The 11,672-nt window shown below is 55.5% G+C and overlaps 1 protein-coding gene across 1 annotated transcript in view; it reads right to left on the reverse strand.

Annotated features, from left to right (window-relative positions):
- The window catches only part of BRWD3 (bromodomain and WD repeat domain containing 3), a 44,363-nt gene extending 36,444 nt beyond the window's left edge, over positions 1-7,919 (reverse strand). The window contains exons 1-2 of the mRNA XM_048514129.1: positions 7,884-7,919; positions 2,071-2,175 (exon numbers count right to left, since the gene is read on the reverse strand). Coding sequence (XP_048370086.1) covers positions 2,071-2,090 — 20 coding nt within the window. The 5' untranslated portion in view covers positions 2,091-2,175; positions 7,884-7,919. The remainder of the gene's footprint in view (positions 1-2,070; positions 2,176-7,883) is intronic.
- Between the last annotated feature and the right edge of the window lie 3,753 nt (positions 7,920-11,672).

Here is an 11,672-nt window from a genome sequence, read left to right on the forward strand (position 1 = left end):
TTGGGAGGGGGAAAATTCTGTGTTGGAATTGTCTCTAAGTTACATAAGACACAGTAAATATAATTGCTGAACTGTATTCTGTTAAACTTGGGAAGTACACTGTAATTTGAATGTAGCAGATTGGCTGGCACACTTCTACAGCTGTAGAGCTATCGAGTAAATACAATTTATACAAGCAACAATAAGAAACACATTTTCTGCTTTTGAACAAAGAACAGAACATGCAATAACATTATTCTTCCCTAATCTTAATTATAACATTATTCTTCCCTAGACAAGTGGAAGTTGAAAAAATAATAATAATAATCGGAGCACGATGAAGAAGGAATGCTCCCAAATAAAAGACTCCTCCAAATGGAATTAGGCCTTGAAACAAAAAACTTCATGGAAGCCACTTATAAAACAATTCAAGATGACTTGGAAAGACTTGTTGGCTAAAGTTTCAGTTTCTCATGTAGCAGGACAAGAAGATTCCCTTCGGGGAATTTTTCCTAGCTTACGATGTCACAAGAGCTCCCTCTAGAGCAATTCAGTTTGCAAGTGCAACTCAAGCATAGATGAGTTGGGGAACTGAAGGACTTATGTTTCCTGAGAGGAATCCCAACTGTGGATCTGCACTCACTTCCTTTTTAAATTGACATAGCAAATCAAACTCAGGGGCACCCCTGAGAAAGCCAAGCACATGGTGCAGTAATTATGAAGATGCCCCTTTATCATGATGGCGCCGTTGGGGGGAATGTTACTTTCGCTTTTACAGGTGCAGCGTTATCACTTCTTGCTGCGGCCTTGGAGTTCTGCGACTGAGATGAGACTCCAGGTTGGACAATGTGAACTGTTTGCTTCTCATGTGGAGGAGGGGATCTTGCACTCATATTATCGAGAGAGTGGTGCGTTTTCCGCCAGAACTCTCTTTTTATGTTCCTGACACATCTTCAATAAAAGTCTTGAACCTATCAGATGAATTATAGTCTGAATGGGGAATCTGACAACACTTTGCCCTGACTACACCAGTGTTGAATAAGTTTTAAACAAAAATAGTAGATTGGCATTTTTAAGTAGATAACTAAACAAGCAACCTTATTTTTTTTTCTAATTAAAGCCTGCCCAAAGCATGGGTATGGGTGGGGAGAGAAAGCTCAGCCCAATGCAGCAAGATCTGCGCTGACTCCTTGGGGGGGGGGGGGGGGAGGTCTGTCCAGATGCAATCTTCATTTCAGCAGTTAAGACCAGAATCTCCCTATACAGGAGCGTAGGTGCCAAACAGTATTTGCTAGCCGTAACTCCTCTGTATGCAATATTATGATGTAAGCCAATCAGAAGTGTGTAGTTCTGGTGGATTTTCCGGGCTTTGTGGCCATGGTCTGGTGGATCTTGTTCCTAACGTTTCACCTGCATCTGTGGCTGGCATCTTCAGAGGTGTATCACAAAGGGAAGTCTGTTACACAATGTGTCCAGAGAAAAGGGAATGTTTTAGGTATACATTGTCCATGTCCCAGGGTGGGGAACCAATCAGTAAATGTTTGGGTAGAACTTATTATGCAAAGATGTAGTTGATAGTATTGCATAACAGGTTCTACCCAAACACTTACTGATTGGTTCCTCACCCTGGGACATGGACAATATATACCCCAAACATTCCCTTTTCTCTGGACACAGTGTGTAATAGACTTCCCTCTGTGATACATCTCTGAAGATGCCGGCCACAGAGGCAGGTGAAACGTTAGGAACAAGATCCATCAGACCACGACCACACAGTCCAGAAAACCCACCAGAACCAGTTGAATCCGGCCGTGAAAGCCTTCGACAATAGAAGTGTGTAGCTCTGAGTCAAAGAGCATGGTCCTACCAAATCCTTCCATGGGATGCATGGAAGAGAGTTTCTTTTCGGAGACCTTGGGAGTTTTCTAAAAACCACAAAGCTTGAGCAGTTTGAGGTATGGGAGGAAAGAATTGCCGGGACTGATACAAAAAAAACGTTGGGTTCACATTTTTGGACGGTGAACCAGAAAAGCTGCTTCCATGTCTTTGTTTATAAGGTGCTCAAATGGCAAAGGTTTTGGTGCCTTTTACCCAGTCATCTTGGTAGCCATATCCAGCACTATGTTCTTCCATTCTTGCTGCTGGTATTGCCATATTCTTGCTGTGCCGTCTCTGCTGCCGCTGACAAACCGCAGCCTGTAGCAAAAAAATAAAAGGAGGCAAGGAAGTCTCATCTATGCGGCACTCGACCCCTTTGGTTGTTTTCCTGCATTCTGCCTGCCAGGTGGGTCTTAGGAAGGGGTTTTCGGGCCGCAGCCAGGCACACAACGCTCCTACATAACAACATCCTTAACTTTGCATAACAAAGAGGAATGATCCCACCATCGCCTCCCAGTCCAAACATGAAAACCATAAGACAAGCAAGCAGGACTGTATGGAACAATTAGCTTCTCCACATATGCACACTCATCTAACATTGGAAAGGGCTATCTAACACCACAACCTTCCACATGAATCCAGCTGCAGTGTTCTTCAAGGGAGGATGTTCACACATTCCCCAGGCAGTAATCGGGTATAAAGAAATCCCATGAGGTACACGTCTGCAAGAATCACCCCTAGTTGTCTGACAGTCTGCATTATTTGAACATGAGGACTTTTATAGGTGTTGATAGTATTGTCTGCGGGTGGTGTTTGAAGATGAAAAATAATCACACAAAGACCGAGTGCGTGACACACTGTTGTTTGAATTTCATGGGTGCAATTCAGATCACATCGCGTATGCCTAAGGCACACTGGAATGGAGGGGATAAGGTTTGCAGTGCTGGGCAGGACCACAGCTTCTTTGCGGTGCTTGCACACTCCCCTCATCCCTCCTTTGCGGTGCTTGCACACTCCCCTCATCCCTCCTTTGCGGTGCTTGCACACTTCCCTCATCCCTCCTTTGCGGTGCTTGCACGCTCCCCTCATCCCTCCTTTGTGGTGCTTGCACGCTCCCCTCATCCCTTCTTTGTGGTGCTTGCAGGCAAGGGCCTTTGTGGTGCTTGCACGCTCCCCTCATCCCTCCTTTGCGGTGCTTGCACACTCCCCTCATTCCTCCTTTGCGGTGCTTGCACACTTCCCTCATCCCTCCTTTGCGGTACTTGCACGCTCCCCTCATCCCTCCTTTGTGGTGCTTGCACGCTCCCCTCATCCCTTCTTTGTGGTGCTTGCAGGCAAGGACCCACCCCCCAACAAATGAAGCATGATGAAAAGCCTCCCAGTATGGTCAAGTTCCAATTCACCATGCTGTCTGAACATCGCCACTTGGGTGAAGTGGAGTTTAAACCAAGATTAAAACCATAATTTAGGATCCTGGCTGGTAGGTAGTAAACACACTCCAAGTTGCTCTGGCAGCTGCAACATTGGTGTCCTGGAGCTCTATCAGACTTGAACATTTTGAATCCTACTCTGTGCATGAAGTGGAGAGAGGGTGGAAAGGACTAAAAGGAACACAGGAACAAAACAAGCCAGCTGGGCTACTGCCTGAAACTAACAAATTTCTGTTTAATATCAGCTGCTCTTGGCATCGTCATACAGCCGTAGTCAAATAATCAACTTTCAACCACTGATTTTGGTGGGTTTTTAGTATCCATGACCTATATGATCACTTCAAGCTCCTATAATGCTTCTTTCATCCTGTATTCTTTACAAGAAGAAGCCATGCGATTTTAAGCGTAATCCACTGGGGAAACAAATAACTGAAATGGAAAACATATCATCATATAAGGTCAGAATCATACTTAGAGAGAGAAAACTAAATCTTTTCCAGGATTTTCAGCAGCGCTTTTTGGAGTCTCCGTGGCCAGAACAACGTGAGTTTACGATATTAATGGTCAGATGCAGTACAATATAAATAAGCTGCAGCATTCATTACATCTGGTTAACAGCTATCAGATGGTCATGGCGTGAATTCAGTATTGTGCTCCAGACAAGCAGCTTTTAAAAAAAATTACATCAGCATCTCTCTTGAGAAACATATAATAGAAACAAGAGGGGGAAAAAAGGAAAAATAAATAGCTGGGTTCTGCTCTCTCTCCCTCTATAATCCTGCCTATTGAATTGGGGACACGGCAGCGATTCCTCGGCATTTCTTTAGGCAAGGGCCTGCAAAGATGGTGGTTTTGACCCTGTTCACAGGAGGTCTTTTTCCTATTGTCCAAGCCAAGCCCTCAGTGTGGTTATTGGAGCAGCTGCCGCAATCGTGCTGTTCCTGTACTGTGCACGTTGCGCAAACCCTGCAAAAGATTTTATTTTCTTAAAAGAGAAAACATGCAAATCCCACCCATGAAAGCCGAGGGAGAGCCCAGTCCCCCCAACATATGCCCATGCGTACGGACACAATGAAAAAAGGGAAACGGTCGTGTGGTTTGCCTCCTTTTTCAGGGATAGAATTGCAGCTATGCAAACTGCTATCTCTACTGGCTACCTCACCCTTTTCATTCCATTTCGTCCCCTCCGTTCTTTTCTCCCTCATTTGACAAGAAGATGTCTGGTTCGTCTTAATGAAACCTGCTTCTGTCCCCTTTCATATCCTGGTTCATCTCACCTTGACCACATACCATGCACCCCCCTCTTCCGCATTATCACCTGTCCCTCTCTTCTGATTATTTTCCAACTGTAACTCAGCAGTCTCTACTTCTCCCCTTCTCAAAAACCCCATTACTTGACCTACCCCTTCGATTTCTCTTCTACCCCTTGTACTAAAATCCCTCCAGTGTGCTGCTTATATAGTCCCACTTACTCCATGCCAAATCCACTCTTGATCATACATACATAAGCCTCTATTGGCACAGTCAGCAAGAAATACATAAATCAGGAGCAAATGCATGAATACATAGTAAATAAAAGGCCCCACGGGGAGCACAACAAGTACGTTCTACTGAGAACTCTCCGCAATGAAACTGGCGATCTCTTCACAAAGACCAGGGTCCGAGTTGTTTAACAATAGAGATAGCCTAGTCAAATCAGGCAGCCCAGAATGGAAGAAAAAAAGTAAGTTGGTGTATTTAGATCTGATGTTATTAAATCTGGTGCAGTGCAAGAGTTGGTGAGTCAGGGTTTCAACCACATTAAGTTTGCAACTGCATAACCTTGCAGATTTGTCTAAGTTGCTGAACCTACCCTTTAGTAGGGCAGAGGGCATAACGTTAAATCGCGCAATGGTAAGGGCTCTCCTTGCGCGTGGGTTCGTTAAAGTATGGAGGTAATAGGCCATACGTCTCTGCTCAAATGGAATTAGGAGTTGTGTTGGAGAGCAGGTTCGTTTGGCTGCTAGATGTAAATTTGCAAATTCTAGATCTAAAAGCCGATCTCTGAGCCTATTGTACGCTTCTGAATAGGACATTAGGTAGAGTGATTCAATAGGCAGGCCGATGGAAATAATCTTTCTCTCAATTAGAGAAAACCAGGGGTTAGCCTGCGTGTCCTGTAGTGTCAATGAGACAAGGGAGCGTTCGGATGGCCACTAAGAGGCTTTCACCCCTCCACAATACATTACAATTGTCCATGCCAAATCCAAACATGTCCTCATCCCCACTGATCTCTCTGCTGTCTCTGATACTGCCAATCACCCTTGCCCTGCTTACCCCAGTCACGTGCTAGGCATCCATGCCTCTGCCCTGACCTGCTTCTCTTCCTACCTGTGTTAAAGGCTGTTCAATGTTCCTATAGAGGAGAAACTTTTCTTCTAGAATCTGTTCTTCACTTCTCTGCCTGCTGCCCCTGGCTAACAGCATCAAACTACATGGCTTTCAGTTGCATCCTTACATGAGAAGAAAAGTCTGGATTTATACCCCACCTTTCTCTCCTGTAAGGAGACTCAAGGCGGTTTACAAGCTCCTTTCCCTTCCTCTCCCCACAGCAGACACCTTGTGAGGTAGGTGGGGCTGAGAGAACTCTGAAGAACTGTGACGAGCCCAGGGTCACCCAGCAGGAATGCAGGAGTGTGGAAACACTCCTGGTTCACCAGATAAGCCTCTGTCACTCAGGTGGAGGAGTGGGGAATCAAACCCGATTCTCCAGATTAGAATCCATCTGTTCTTAACCACGACATCACGTTGGCCCAGCTCTGTCTTGCTATCCCTGACAATTCTGCAATCCTCTCTGCCTAGTCTGATCACGCTACTTGGATGTCTCATCTCAAACTCATTATATCCACGAACATCCTTCTTGACGGGGACAGCCGTGGCTGAATTTCTCATTTTTCCTTCCAAGTCTTCCTTCCTTTGCATTTGCTTTGTTTGCTGACATTTTCCCGACAGACCAAGAACAAAGACTTGACTCGCTCTTTAAGCCATGTCCATATTCATCAAATCATGTCACTTCTCCCTTTACAGCAATGCAAACAGACAGCCTTTCCTCCCCATCAATGAAAACCCTCAGTCATTTCCTACCTTCGCTGTTGCATTGTTTTTTTTTTCTGTTGCCTGCCATTACCAGATGACAACAAAAATACAAAATATAGAAAATATTTTTTCTGTGCGCACCAATTTGCAACCACTGAAGAAGGCCTGTGTGGCCAAAATGCATCTGGTCTTTTGTGGTTTATTGAGATGCGTATGGTTCACCAGCTCTGTATATTATGGCTTCTTTTTATCTCAGCCAGACTTAGGCCTGCAGTTATTTTAATGAAGTCTATTTTCAGCCCCGTTGTTTTTAACTAATAATTGGGGCGCACAGAATTAATACTTTCTATATTTGTTGTTTTTAGCTAAACCTCCTAGCCTTTTCAGTTGATTTTCGGTAGCGTTTGGCCCCTTTTTCTTTCGTGGCCTGTCATTATCACATACTAAACGTCTCCTTTCTAGCCAGAATTCTACTGCTGAGCCAATGGTACTCTTTATCATACAGGGCAATGAGGAAGGGAATGGTCAACAAAAGGCAACTGCATTGTAACAAACATATAAAAAGGGTCTGCTACACAAACTAGTCCATTACTCCTGAAGAACAGACCCTCTTAAATCTAGAAAAGGCAGAGAAAACTCTCCAAGGTGGGCCAAATTGGTAGGAGGGGTGTGCTTCTTTTCTCAAGCAATAAAGTCAATGAGAAGAGAATGAAGTTACTCAGAGCTGCAGCCGTAAAACCAAAGACAGTGTAAACGCCATGGCATTCAAGGAAAAGTCGTTCGTAGCCTTATAGTTGTTCATAGCCTTATAGCCTCATACGCTCGCGACAGGCTGGGCGTTATCTACAGGAGCTTGTGGGGAATAAAACTGAGCAAGTCATCCGGAGCACTGTTAACTGAACTAACACACAAGAGGAAATCTAACTTGAATGAAAGGCAGCTTCATCCATGGACAGAGAAACAGCCGGACACCGAAAAGCAGGTGCAGACTCAATGCTCTCTAGTGATGCAGCAAATGTGATCATTGCTCCTCTGTAATATGAAGCTTTTATTCAAGAGCCCACGACTGGGCAAACGCTTTTCCTACAAAAGTAGCAAGTAGGGGTGTTTTTCCTATTGTGGATTCCTGATACCGCTGGGAGCTCAATGTGGAAATTGCAGCTGATTTCAATGGGACAGAGCCCTTCTCCTCTTAACTGCAGAATGGGCAGTTCTGCTGCTGGAGACTTTTATTGCTTTAGACCAGGGGTCTACAATCTGTGGCTCTCCAGATGTTCATGAACTACAATTCCCATCAGCCCCGGTCAGCATGGCCAATTGGCCATGCTGGCAGGGGTTGATGGGAATTGTAGTTCATGAACATCTTGAGAGCTGCAGGTTGCAGACCCCTGCTTTAGACAATATCCCCTTCCGACGGCTAGGACGACGGCTAGAATTCTACAAGGCTGTCTTTACAGTTGCTTTCTAAAGTACTATGGAAACATCATCTTGCTGTTAAAGGTGCCCAGAACGCAGACTTACCTGTCTCCATTGTTGCAGAACTGAACAGCGACTACTTTGTCCTTTAAATTAAAAAAAAAAGATTTTTAGTCAATACTTTCCTTTTTCATTTCACTGAATTGCAACTTTCACCCCATCCCTTGTTAGTCCTAACTATTCCAAACCTCTTAGGATCAGTAGAAAGATCACCAAAGGGCCAGCAGTGGATACTGGACAAATGGCTAAGCTTCTAAATAACTAATGTTGAAATCTCGGAAGCTGTTGCTATATTTTTACTCTGTGTACTGCAAGTTGTGCAACAATGACCTTCTTATTGTATTTGGAATTCTTGACACACACCGGTTTTATGCCTAATAAAGGTTTTGGAATGGATACTGGACAGTATGGAACTACCCAGCCAGGTGAGCGTTAAGTGAATAGGCAGAAGAACATCCCCAATCAACATTACTAGGGATGGCCTAGCAACAGAGCAAAACAAGTATCACAGAAGAATATCCCTACCCTGACTAGACTCCCATTAGCTTCACCTGTCTTTTGTGCTCGTTTTCCCTGTGGCAATTTGCATAACCAGACTCATCACCAATCCTTGATCTTGTCAAACCAGAGGGAGAACAGGCTGGAGGGCTATTGGAGGAACTGAAATATATTCAATAACTTGCACTGTCGAAGGCTTTCACGGCCGAATTCAACTAGTTGTGGTGGGTCTTCTGGGTTGTGTGGCCGTGGTCTGGTAGATCTTGTTCCTAACGTTTCGCCTGCATCTGTGGCTGGCATCTTCAGAGGTGTATCACTGAGTGAAGTTCCCTCAGTAATACACCTCTAAAGATGCCAGCCACAGATGAAGGCGAAACGTTAGGAACAAGAGCTATCAGACCATGGCCACGCACCCCGGAAAACCCACAACAACCATGTTCAATAACTGTTTCCTTATCAGATTTCAACCTGCTTTACTACTGCGACAACATAAAGACATTCCACAAAACACAGCACACTGCAATCCTTAATGTGTATATGAAATTTTTAAAGAGGGGTTGTCTTGCTTGAGCTACAATTCCCAATGCACCCAGTGTTAATAATAGAACAGCAAGGGCCTCCCTAAGGTATCTATCTAGGGCAGGGGTAGGGAACCTGCGGCTCTCCAGATGTTCAGGAACTACAATTCCCATCAGCCTCTGTCAGCATGGCCAATTGGCCATGCTGGTAGGGGCTGATGGGAATTGTAGTTCCTGAATGGTGGGGGGGGGGGGGGGTGGGGGGGGGGGGGGGTGGGGGGGGGGGGGGGTGGGGGGGGGGGGGGGTGGGGGGGGGGGGGGGTGGGGGGGGGGGGGGGTGGGGGGGGGGGGGGGTGGGGGGGGGGGGGGGTGGGGGGGGGGGGGGGTGGGGGGGGGGGGGGGTGGGGGGGGGGGGGGGTGGGGGGGGGGGGGGGTGGGGGGGGGGGGGGGTGGGGGGGGGGGGGGGTGGGGGGGGGGGGGGGTGGGGGGGGGGGGGGGTGGGGGGGGGGGGGGGTGGGGGGGGGGGGGGGTGGGGGGGGGGGGGGGTGGGGGGGGGGGGGGGTGGGGGGGGGGGGGGGTGGGGGGGGGGGGGGGTGGGGGGGGGGGGGGGTGGGGGGGGGGGGGGGTGGGGGGGGGGGGGGGTGGGGGGGGGGGGGGGTGGGGGGGGGGGGGGGTGGGGGGGGGGGGGGGTGGGGGGGGGGGGGGGTGGGGGGGGGGGGGGGTGGGGGGGGGGGGGGGTGGGGGGGGGGGGGGGTGGGGGGGGGGGGGGGTGGGGGGGGGGGGGGGTGGGGGGGGGGGGGGGTGGGGGGGGGGGGGGGTGGGGGGGGGGGGGGGTGGGGGGGGGGGGGGGTGGGGGGGGGGGGGGGTGGGGGGGGGGGGGGGTGGGGGGGGGGGGGGGTGGGGGGGGGGGGGGGTGGGGGGGGGGGGGGGTGGGGGGGGGGGGGGGTGGGGGGGGGGGGGGGTGGGGGGGGGGGGGGGTGGGGGGGGGGGGGGGTGGGGGGGGGGGGGGGTGGGGGGGGGGGGGGGTGGGGGGGGGGGGGGGTGGGGGGGGGGGGGGGTGGGGGGGGGGGGGGGTGGGGGGGGGGGGGGGTGGGGGGGGGGGGGGGTGGGGGGGGGGGGGGGTGGGGGGGGGGGGGGGTGGGGGGGGGGGGGGGTGGGGGGGGGGGGGGGTGGGGGGGGGGGGGGGTGGGGGGGGGGGGGGGTGGGGGGGGGGGGGGGTGGGGGGGGGGGGGGGTGGGGGGGGGGGGGGGTGGGGGGGGGGGGGGGTGGGGGGGGGGGGGGGTGGGGGGGGGGGGGGGTGGGGGGGGGGGGGGGTGGGGGGGGGGGGGGGTGGGGGGGGGGGGGGGTGGGGGGGGGGGGGGGTGGGGGGGGGGGGGGGTGGGGGGGGGGGGGGGTGGGGGGGGGGGGGGGTGGGGGGGGGGGGGGGTGGGGGGGGGGGGGGGTGGGGGGGGGGGGGGGTGGGGGGGGGGGGGGGTGGGGGGGGGGGGGGGTGGGGGGGGGGGGGGGTGGGGGGGGGGGGGGGTGGGGGGGGGGGGGGGTGGGGGGGGGGGGGGGTGGGGGGGGGGGGGGGTGGGGGGGGGGGGGGGTGGGGGGGGGGGGGGGTGGGGGGGGGGGGGGGTGGGGGGGGGGGGGGGTGGGGGGGGGGGGGGGTGGGGGGGGGGGGGGGTGGGGGGGGGGGGGGGTGGGGGGGGGGGGGGGTGGGGGGGGGGGGGGGTGGGGGGGGGGGGGGGTGGGGGGGGGGGGGGGTGGGGGGGGGGGGGGGTGGGGGGGGGGGGGGGTGGGGGGGGGGGGGGGTGGGGGGGGGGGGGGGTGGGGGGGGGGGGGGGTGGGGGGGGGGGGGGGTGGGGGGGGGGGGGGGTGGGGGGGGGGGGGGGTGGGGGGGGGGGGGGGTGGGGGGGGGGGGGGGTGGGGGGGGGGGGGGGTGGGGGGGGGGGGGGGTGGGGGGGGGGGGGGGTGGGGGGGGGGGGGGGTGGGGGGGGGGGGGGGTGGGGGGGGGGGGGGGTGGGGGGGGGGGGGGGTGGGGGGGGGGGGGGGTGGGGGGGGGGGGGGGTGGGGGGGGGGGGGGGTGGGGGGGGGGGGGGGTGGGGGGGGGGGGGGGTGGGGGGGGGGGGGGGTGGGGGGGGGGGGGGGTGGGGGGGGGGGGGGGTGGGGGGGGGGGGGGGTGGGGGGGGGGGGGGGTGGGGGGGGGGGGGGGTGGGGGGGGGGGGGGGTGGGGGGGGGGGGGGGTGGGGGGGGGGGGGGGTGGGGGGGGGGGGGGGTGGGGGGGGGGGGGGGTGGGGGGGGGGGGGGGTGGGGGGGGGGGGGGGTGGGGGGGGGGGGGGGTGGGGGGGGGGGGGGGTGGGGGGGGGGGGGGGTGGGGGGGGGGGGGGGTGGGGGGGGGGGGGGGTGGGGGGGGGGGGGGGTGGGGGGGGGGGGGGGTGGGGGGGGGGGGGGGTGGGGGGGGGGGGGGGTGGGGGGGGGGGGGGGTGGGGGGGGGGGGGGGTGGGGGGGGGGGGGGGTGGGGGGGGGGGGGGGTGGGGGGGGGGGGGGGTGGGGGGGGGGGGGGGTGGGGGGGGGGGGGGGTGGGGGGGGGGGGGGGTGGGGGGGGGGGGGGGTGGGGGGGGGGGGGGGTGGGGGGGGGGGGGGGTGGGGGGGGGGGGGGGTGGGGGGGGGGGGGGGTGGGGGGGGGGGGGGGTGGGGGGGGGGGGGGGTGGGGGGGGGGGGGGGTGGGGGGGGGGGGGGGTGGGGGGGGGGGGGGGTGGGGGGGGGGGGGGGTGGGGGGGGGGGGGGGTGGGGGGGGGGGGGGGTGGGGGGGGGGGGGGGTGGGGGGGGGGGGGGG

This window comes from Sphaerodactylus townsendi, linkage group LG13 (assembly GCF_021028975.2).
Source record: "Sphaerodactylus townsendi isolate TG3544 linkage group LG13, MPM_Stown_v2.3, whole genome shotgun sequence".
Lineage (NCBI taxonomy): Eukaryota > Metazoa > Chordata > Lepidosauria > Squamata > Sphaerodactylidae > Sphaerodactylus > Sphaerodactylus townsendi.